The 11,041-nt window shown below is 35.2% G+C and overlaps 1 protein-coding gene across 1 annotated transcript; it reads left to right on the plus strand.

Moving 5' to 3' along the window:
* The first annotated feature begins 5,207 nt into the window (after positions 1-5,207).
* Positions 5,208-9,536, plus strand: LOC116005732 (probable serine/threonine-protein kinase abkC). The gene is made up of 5 exons (XM_031245973.1): positions 5,208-5,545; positions 6,588-7,914; positions 8,364-8,633; positions 8,749-8,904; positions 9,065-9,536. The coding sequence occupies exons 1-5, from the start codon at positions 5,532-5,534 to the stop codon at positions 9,182-9,184; spliced, it is 1,887 nt and encodes a 628-aa protein (XP_031101833.1). The 5' UTR covers positions 5,208-5,531; the 3' UTR covers positions 9,185-9,536.
* The last annotated feature ends 1,505 nt before the right edge of the window (positions 9,537-11,041 follow it).

Raw genomic sequence — 11,041 nt, forward strand, 5'->3', positions numbered from 1 at the left:
GTAAAATGCGGAGCCGGAAGTGGCTTTGTAAAGACGTCAACCAATTGATCATTGGTTGAAATAAAATTCACCTAATCCGTTACAAAGTGATAATCAATCTCAATACGTTTTGTACGCACATGTAAGATAAGATTGGCACACATATACTCTACACAAGGATTATCACACCATAACTTAGGAACAAACACTGATCGAACACCCCGTTCACGCAATAAGGACACAATCAAAGTGATCTCTGCGCACACGTTGGCAAGAGCCTTGTATTTAGCCTCCGTTGAAGACCTAGTCACTGTACGCTACTTCTTACAAACCCATGAAATAAGATTAGAGCCTAAAAACACTGCGAATCCACTCATAGATTTGCGATCAGTAGGACAACCAGCATAGCCAGAATCAGAAAAGACATGAATATCAATAGTAGGAGATTTACTCAAACGCAGGCCATAGTGTTAAAGTGCCATTTACGTACCTGATTGACAACATAGGAGATATTCAGACGGGTCACGGTCAAGTTTTCATACTTTCTCATGTTTAGTTATTCAAAGAAAATATTCATCATGATTAACGGAAACGAAAAATGTCTTTTTAAATTTTTAGTTGGAAGACATTTTCCGAAGACCACATAATCACAACAATCATTACACCACTACCACAACTACCACAACTACCACCATTTATTATTATTATTATTATTATTATTATTATTATTATTATATAACAAACAATATAATATCCTTTTTTAGAAAAATGAACTAAACATTAAAAATAATGCAATTCCTTTCAAACCTTCAGCCAAAATTCTAAACAGACCCCATGTTCTGTGCTGGTTTTCTTAAAGTAAAAAACGAAAAAGAAAAAGAAAACAATTAACCAAAGCATAAGAAGGCCCGATTATTTGGTGGACATTAATTCTGTGTATTATGTGGTATGTGTGTGTAGTATGGGCATTAATTCTGTATATTATGCGGTATGTGTGTGTAGTATGAGCATTAATTATGTGTATTATAAACATAAATTCTTTAAATTATGGAGTCAAATTCTTGGTATTGGATCAGGGTTCACAATGCACCATGAACTCTAGTCCACGATATAAATTGCCAAACCCCAACTGATAGCAAATTATGCTATTGACCTGGATCCAATCGAGTCTATGTTCACAAACTGATAGCAAATTATGCTATTGACCTGGGTCCAATCGAGTCTATGTTCACAATTTAATACTACGTAACTCTATATTCACAATTTTATATCTCAATATACAAAATTACGTTACTCAATATTCATAATTTTTGAACTTTATATTCATAATTTTGTTGTATAAATTAAAAAATTATGTTATATTGTTGAATACAGAATTATAAAATAAAATTGTGAACATCAAATTTTAAAATTCTAAATATATACCGAGTTCATGGCATAACAACCGCATGCTGATATTGATGCTCTTACAAACTCGTTAACACTCTTATATACCTCTCTATGCAAGCTAGGCAGCTAGCTAATGAGTGATGACTTGTGAAATTTTGTGGGGGGAAATTCCGGAATTGGATGGTTAATTAATTGGAAATGGGAAGAGACCGGAAAACTTCAACTCCGATCCGGCAAACAATATTGATGTGCTAATTCAAAACTTCTATCTCATTTATAAAAGATATATTAATCTGATCTACATTTTTTTCAGATTCATTTAGAGCGGCTCTACCGAATACGCTGCAATACCAAATATAATTGCATCCTTCAATTCTGTACTACTATCATATCGCAGATACCAATTAAATCAAAATCTAACAGTACTAGGACCCCAACAGTTGACATCCATGACTCTGTTGAAGTTTCTCTCTCTCTTCAACTTGGCCTCCCGCGTGGTCGCCTTGCAGAAAGATTGCAGAGCCGAAGAGCGTCTCATGGCTTGATTGTAGGAGGCGACCTTAGTCTGGGCATGTTGATGCAGCGATCTCAGAGGATAATTCCACCTCGCAAACCCTTGATCTTTCAACGCTTCCACCGCCGCAATGCTAGTCGCCACCATCCACGCTGATCTTTTAGCGATCCCGCTCATATTTTCTCTGGAATTCGAATAGCTGAAGTGAATACTGAGGATGAAGATGGGAGGAATTGGCGTTTGGTGATACAAGTTAAGAAAACGGATTTTGAGAGTATGTTTATGTAGGGATTTGGTGGCGGCCAAAAAAATACGATACCGAAAACCATTGGCGGAATTGCCTATAGTTTGGGGAATGACGCGGTGGGGTGGCGTTTTAAAATTTTAAAACAGGCCACTTCTAGCTGTTTTCTAATTTTATTTTATTTTATGGGCGATTAGCCCACGGTTTTTTGTGTTTGATGGATCACCTAACGGTTTCCCCTGCATATTGCCGGATTGCAGGAAAGATTATTTTAACTTGATTCCAAGATTTGTGTGGTTAGTAAGATTAAATATTTAATTGTCTTGTTTGTTTTAAGCTTATTTTAAGTTATAAATAAATTATAAGTTTTGTTTGGTACAACATATGAAGTTTAAAGTAATAGTTTATTTTAGAATGCAACCTCAGATAAAATTTTAAAATAAGTTATTGACTTTTTAATTTTTTTTCTTTATTAATTTATACAAATGACATCATCTAACTTTCATTAATTTAAGTCCTAATAATATAATTAGTTTATCCTTTTATTTTATTTTACGGTTAATTTAACAATTAATTTTACCAAATACTTTAATTTCAATTAGTTAGCTTATTAGCTACCAACTTTTCAGCTAGACATAGACATGCTAACTAGAGTCTAATAATACAATTATAATTTAACTCATTAGCAAGAGTATGAACTTCTTTGTTAATTAACTATTAGCAATTAGCTAGGATTAACAGATTGCATACGTTGGTTAATTTGATCATCTAAACATATTAACTGTTAATAAAGAAATACTCCGTATTTTATTAAACGTAACTATTAACTTTAACTTGTTAATATGTGAAATGAATGTTGAGAATATAAATACTCATTACCCCTTAATTAGCATGACCTCGTTTTTTTTTTTTTTTTTCTTTTCATACATACTTTACTTTAATTTACCTAGCATTTTCCTAATTAATAATATAAGTGATTCTGCCAATTCAAACAGCTGTTTATGTTAAAATCTAGATCTGATATAATGGCAAGTAAACACTACTTCACAATTCAATATTAAGTAGTCATCGAAAAGTCATAGCGCATGGTCTACTATGATGAATTAGCTTAGCTTACTGATGAAATCTTAGAGTCTTATACCATTGTATATTGTAAAATGGAAACATATATGCTTATTTACAACATTATGTTTTCCTGCCATTAATAATTACTCCGTATTTCCAAGAAGACGTAACAATATAATGTGTGGAATTGAACTCCATGATGGTGGATAAGTTTGAGTCAATAAAATTTTCAAGTAAATACTACATGCCATTCATTAACTGATATGAATAGATCGAATAATGTACACATGCATACAAAATAAATACTAGCTAGCTAGGAATTGAAGTAGGAACTAATTAATTAAAAGTTTTAAGTATTAGGCCCCCAACAGCTCAAGAACATGACTTTTCTAAGCGACTCCTCAGATTGCTGCAGCTTCAAGTAGTTGTCTTCCCCCCTCGACATCTTAATATTTTTGGAAACCAGAGTGGAAGAAGGAGCAGCGAGCCTGGAAGCCGCGGCCTGAGTGTACGATCTAAGATTTGCCGTCACATGTTGGTGGAGTTTGGTGATGCTGTAATTCCATCTCGCAAATCCCAGGTCTTTTAATGCCTCTACTGAACCGATGCTTGCTGCAACAACCCACGCTGCACTTGTCGAAACCATTCTTCTTCTTCTTCTACTACTACTTGTAGTATTTCAAGAGTATATTCTTATATATAAGATATGGAATGATAGATGTTTAGAAGTTGAAGTTGCAGTATAGTTTTATAGATGAACGGAAGTGTGATGAAGCCAACAAGAGAGTGAGCCATTCTTATATATATAGCAGTGGATGACATATTCAGATGAGATGAGATGAGATGAGGTTGCCAAATTAATGTAATAAAAATAATATTATATTCTTAAATTTATAGAGGCGGCGGTACGGTTTAACCAGCGGAAAGGAGAGGAAGACCCCCAGTTTTAGGCTTTTAGCAAAGCATGCAGTATTATTGATATGATGCATCTGTGCAGTTCAGACGTCTGTATATATGTCTTGTTACTATTTCTGGATTTGGACATTCTGTAAAGACAGACGAAGGCGCTGGAAACATTGTACTGGGCCCTAACAATTTATTAATCTTTTTTTTTTTTTGAAAAGAACAATTTATTAATCTTTAAGGAGCTTTGGATTCAAGCCAACATGCATGCATACCAAAGTTATCATCATTGCCAAATGCATGCCAAGTGCCAACAATTCAAGTTTTGCGACTCAATCTGTCCACCCTCCGATCCATTCCGGCTAGTATAGGTTTGTTATTTACTATCTCAATCGTACCTACGAGGTTTGGCTGAATTGAAGTTGTATTTATCCAAATGCCAGCCTCCTTTTGTGGGGACATTCATCATCCGATCCTATTTCACCAATTGGGATAAAACTGGGGGAATACTAAACTAAGCCCCTTGTATTATGGTGTGTGAAGGCCACACGTGCCACTATATATATGTTCAATTTTGGATCTAGTTCTAAGCCAATATTATTTTTTTTAAACTTTTAATTTGGAATTTTAAAATTTACCAAAATTGATATATGATATTAAAATTATTTCACTTTTGATCCTAAGAGCAACATTATCAATAGATATTGGAGAGAATAATGTCAGAAATTTGCCACACGGATGGAGAGAGAAGAGGAAAGAGAAAGGTTTGGGTTCATCTGCTATAACCCAGATCATGGAACAGTAAATTAGCAGAGCATTCATTTATTTTCATTGGCTGCTGTGCGCGTAGCCGCCCATGCGGGCGCGTGCAGGCGCGCCTGACGCATTGATTTATTTATTTATTTTTAATTTTTTTTTGTTTTTTAATATCAGATTTCTTTGTTTGTTTGTTTTTTTATCTTATCTCATTTTCTATTTCCTAATCACATTTACAAAAACCTCTCAATTACAGTGAAATAACTCCATTAATGAGATGCTCTAAGTGATATTTAAAATAAATTAAAAAAAAACCGATTTCAGTGATATTTCCTAATCACATTTACAAGCCCCCGACCCGACCCGCATCTCGCAAACTCTCTGTCTCAGACTCCCAGGTTCCACTTTCCAGTTCGATACTGTACATATTGTCGTCAACAGCCACTGCAGTAAACAGAGCCGCCGTGTACGGCTGACCTCATCCGCTCTCCACCGCCATTTCCTAGCTGGATTTCGACACCCGCAGAACTACAATCACTGGCCATATGCTGTCGGTAGTTCCCATGCTTTGGGAAATTCATCATTTGACATCTATACCCTCAGGTGGAACTGAAAATGCCTTGTGATGGTCCGCTCGGCTCCGGCCCGGAATCATAGACCCAGCTGCTGCACTCATTACCTATGGCTATTTCAAGGTTCGTATTCTCATAAACGGTGTAGAATTTTTGTGTTGCTTGCCTAAGTTGCCTTGCGTCTACTCAATTTGTGTTCTGCTGCTTACTTCTGGAGTCCGATCTTTCGGAAGAGTAACTAAATCTTTCGGTGTATGTGTAAACTATTCAATATTTGTCAATATGGAGAAATCTATCATCTTTGCAGTAGTATGATAAATTGATAATCTTAGGGGCTATTTGTTCTAACATTGGAATCCAATTCGTAATTGGAATCAAATATTTAGTAATGGTATTGAGTCTAAGCAAAATAAGTCTAGGAATTGAAATTAAAATAAATGTATAAAAATATATAATACATGCATATATGTGTATATATATTAAAGTTCTATACTGAATGCATGGACAGTTATCTTTTTTATTTTTTTTTCTTGCTATTTTTTATTCCAATGTTCAAAAGTAGGGGAGAGGAAGGGTGATGAGTCTAATGATTACTACTCCGTAAAGAATTTGGATTCAATAGTAGGATAGCAAACTGCAAAAGTAGTCAAACAAACATAATAATGAGTATCAAATTTGATAGTAGGATATAAAAGTCACCAACCAAATGCCACCTTAATGTTTGTTTTTAGCAAGAATAGCATTCCTAGTAATATATGGTGACATCAATGTTGAAGAAAGTCATCATATTTCAAGTATTATGATAATCTGAATAATTGCTACACTTCAGTAAGTAATTATTTTATGTGAATCATCCTTCTAGTAGTATGGCAATCTGGAATTCTGGATATGCATTGCAGTTATCAGATCAGTGAGACTGTGAGAGTGCAAGATTCACATGCCTATAGTACTGGCCATAGATTCCAGGCTTGCTTCTTGACTATTATTAGTGAGCATGCATAATGCATAGGCATTTCCCCTACGAGAGCATTTATTTTCAATTGTAATGATGAATTTGCTATTCAGTTTGTGAATTGAACTGAATTAGGTGATACATTGGTGTTCCATTTCTACAGAAATAACTGTGAGTTTGATGAATCAATGATATATATATTGTTATGCACAGATTTCTGTTTATTGTCAATGCTAAGAGGATTGCTCATTCCCAGCTTGCAACACTTACAAACAGCCGTTTGGAGGTTTGGTCACCATGCTCAATTGGATTGCCTTACATATTTTCAAAGTTAAGTGCAGAATGCAGAGTTTTTCATAGAGGATTTGCTTCATGCACATCATACAATTCTAAAGCTGTTTTCTGGAGAAGTAGAGGTTTACAAAACAGCATATTCACCACAAATAATAAAGTATCACACCATGCTCAAATGGTGTGGAAGAGTCTGTTTCAAATGCATTCCTGCTGTGGAGCCATTATACCCCCATTAAGTAGGATTGCTTGTGCAATCAGCCTTGCTTTATCCCGCTCACACCTGGTATCTCCAGGCATTTTGGCTTTTCTTATTGGCAAGTTCACTTGGAAACAGAGTTTATATGCAGAGGCAGAATGCTTCCCTATCAAGGAGTCTCTATACACACAGGCAAAAGATGGACACATTTACTTGACTTCATTTGTCTTCTCACTTTTAGAGAGCTTTATATTGCTTCTCAGGGCAGTATACTTGACGATTTTGTTTTCACCTTGCGTACTGACAGCTCCCGTCGCAAACATCCTTGACATTGAGTATCGGAAGAAATGGCTTCGTCTTGTTCGGACCACCTTAGAGAAGGCAGGTCCAGCATTCATAAAATGGGGTCAATGGGCGGCAACTAGGCCAGATCTGTTCCCAAATGATCTCTGCACAGAACTTGCTGAGCTTCACACTAAAGCACCGGCACATAGCTTTTCATACACAAAAAGAACTATTGAAAAGGCATTTGGCCGAAAGCTGCCAGAAATATTTGAACAATTTGAGGAGCATCCTGTAGCATCTGGTAGTATTGCTCAAGTTCATCGAGCTATCTTGAAATTCCAATATCCTAGAAAGCCTGTTAAACCTATGATGGTTGCTGTAAAAGTTAGGCATCCAGGCGTTGGTGAAGCTATCAGAAGGGATTTCGTATTGATTAATTTACTTGGGCAAGTTTCTAAGTTCATTCCTACTTTGAAATGGTTGAGGTTGGATGAAAGCATTCAGCAATTTGCAGTCTTCATGATGTCCCAAGTTGATCTTTCTAGGGAAGCAGCTAACTTGAGTCGGTTTATTTACAATTTTCGTAGATGGAAAGATGTATCATTCCCAAAACCTCTATATCCTTTGGTACATCCTGCTGTTTTAGTGGAAACATTTGAACATGGTGATAATGTTCTTCACTATGTTGATGGGCTTGAGGGACAAGAGCATATTAAAAGTTCACTTGCCCATATTGGGACTCATGCACTCTTGAAGATGCTTTTGGTATGGTTACTTAACATGCTTGACATCTTGTCACAGTAGATATATGAGCATTCTAGCCTACTCTTCTTTCTCCTGATTTCTGAATTTGTTTATGTTTATGAGAACATAAGTATTACGTATTTCCTGGCAATATCCTTACACTTCATTAGCTGTCTTTAGTTCTAAACCATATCAAACCACGAGTTCTTGATTAGGACTTTTTGGAAATATTAAATTATATGACCAGCTTCTTATATGAACATTCCTATTTGCCTTGTAAAGGGAGTGTGGGACATGTGACTGTGAGATATGCTCATAGTGTTGCTATTCTGTAATGGATTTAGCACTTCTTAGTTCTATAACGGTCAAGCCGACTACAACTAGATTGATGTTAAGGCTTGGTTGTGTTAGATTATACAATAAAGTCATTGTGTGTATGTATTGTAAACTTGTGCTGCTTTGGTTTCCAGGTAGACAATTTCATACATGCGGATATGCATCCAGGTAACATTCTTGTTAGAGTATCTAGACAGAAGGCCCCGAGTAAAGGCATGTTCAAATCGAAGCCTCATGTGATTTTTCTTGATGTGGGTATGACTGCTGAACTCTCTAATAAGGATCGTCTCACATTGCTGGAATTCTTTAAGGCCGTTGCACTTCGAGATGGCCGCACTGCTGCTGAGTGTACTCTTAGATTATCTAAGCAACAGAAGTGCCCCAGTCCAGAGGCATTCGTTCAGGTGCTTCCTTTCTGCCCTCTGTGCTACTCATCAAAGAAAAAGAAGGGAAACCATATCTTTTTTTTTTTTTTTTAATCGTTAATAATTGATAAAGGTTCATGCTTTCTGTTATTAGGAAGTGGAGAACATTTTCAACTTTTGGGGTACAGCTGAAGGTGGAAACTTCCATCCTGCTGATTGCATGCATCATTTGCTTGAGCAAGTTAGGCGCCATCGTGTAAACATCGACGGGAACGTTTGCACGGTGATAGTAACTACACTGGTACTGGAGGTACTTTAATTTCATCTCCCAATTTGTTGTTTTGGATCTTGATTGTGCATGTCCAACATTCTTGATCAGACATGTTTCTGTTTTCTGTTTTCTGTTATGTTTGGTATGTTAAAAGGGAATTGAAGAGTGAAGATGGATTTTGATGCTTGATTTGTTGTAGGGATGGCAGCGAAAACTGGATCCTGAGTACGATGTGTTGCAGACGTTGCAGACATTACTTTTCAAAGTTGACTGGGCAGAGTCACTCTATTATACTCTTGAAGGACTCATGGCTCCATAAATCGCTTCCCACTCCTCCCCCCTCCTTTTTTGGTTAAAATTATTGTTTCTGTATAATATTTACTGTTAAAATTTGTGCTCCTTGGAAACAGATGATATACGTATACCATATACAAAAGATGAACATTTTAGGGTGTTTGGTTGACAGGTTTAGCTATTAGGAATGAGTATCAAAGTCATTGTTATTGTTTGGCTGACATGTTTTTAGAACATTACTATGCGTTTTGATTACCCATTAATTGCAAAACTCATTCCCTAATAAAATAAGGGTGTGTTTGGTTTGCACATGGGAATTGAAATCGGAATCAGAATGGGTATCAAATACTTGATAATGGTAATGAGTTTTGGTGAAAGTATTTTGCATATGTTTTGTAGTGTCTAGTTACTTGCAATTATTTCTACAATCATCAATCAGCTTGAAGACTTCAATTCGTTATGACTTGAGAGTATTAAACTTGGTTAGGTTAGTTTTGGAATTTTTTTTTCACACATAAAAGAACATTATATAATTATTTAAAATAATACGGAGTAATATTTTTCCCTAAATTTACCTTGTGGCAATAATTTTTTTTTTTAAATTCATTGATCTATAAATGAATAAATTTTAGAGTTAATAACGTATTTACTTAATTAATCATGAGAAGTGTATAAGATTAATCTATTCTTTATCATACATGTCATTCTTTCTATACTGTTACAAAACAAATTGGATTACCAACAAATTTAATGACGAAATCGAAATTTGAAGAATACATAGTAGCTATATATTAAAAGGAGTAGGCTCCTAGAATGTTGGCAGAATGAGATACAAGAAAATGCAATTCAAATCTGTAAGAACATCCGTAGCAATGAATCTTTTGGAGTTATTCTTACATACGCACTTGCTTGAATGAGAGAGACATAGAGAAAGAAGAAAAAAAATATCCAGCAAAACATGATTTTTGGTATAGTAAACATGCTTACGGATTCTAACGTTGCTGTTGCGCCTGATGTGCGTTAGGCGCAACAAGCACGCCCAGCGAGCGCATCTGACGCGGCTGACAAGACCTTTATTTTTTTATTTTTTATTTCATTTAAAAATATGTTTTGTTTTTTGTTTTTTTTTCCTCTCTCCTCTCATTTTCTCTTTTCTAATCATACTTATAAAAACTTCTCAAAAATCACAAAAATACTTTACTAGTAAGGATGCTCTAAGACAATGATCTTCTTCTTGAGTCTTGACAACTAGTGATGCCTTGTTTGGTACTACAAAATGCGTAAATATATGTGAGTATCTTTTAACTTCAATTTTTCTGTCTTTCTTCTTTAATAAAACCAAGCATATATCTATGGGTCACAGTTGTGTGAGATCGTTTCACAAATCTTTATCTATGAAACGGTTCTGATCAAAATAAAATATTATATTTTATTAATGATTTAGTATTATATTTATTAGTATAAATATTATATTTTACCTTGACTTAACTCATCTCACAAATAAAGATAATGAGACGGTCTCACACAAGCTTTTGCTTATATAATCTATATATATGTTACACTTTCTCTGCAGTCTGCACGCAATCTCAAACTGCTTGAAGACACTCTTGCAACGAAGAGATAATGATTAGGTAGGCTAGCTGTATTGTATTAGCCAAAGCGCAGTACACATGTTTCATGTCACCGATTTATTTATTTATTTATTTTGGCAGAGAATTACGTTTTACACACGTCTAGAACAAATTAAAAACTTGAAAACGTTGCAAAGCAAATAAGAATGGTAGGACCAATCAAACAGATGAAGGGTCTGGATTTTCTCTTTTGCCATTGCTTTCTATTTAAGGAAATCATAGTATCATGATAGTCGCTGAATAATGCAAGG

This window comes from Ipomoea triloba, chromosome 2, assembly GCF_003576645.1.
Source record: "Ipomoea triloba cultivar NCNSP0323 chromosome 2, ASM357664v1".
NCBI classification, from domain to species: domain Eukaryota; kingdom Viridiplantae; phylum Streptophyta; class Magnoliopsida; order Solanales; family Convolvulaceae; genus Ipomoea; species Ipomoea triloba.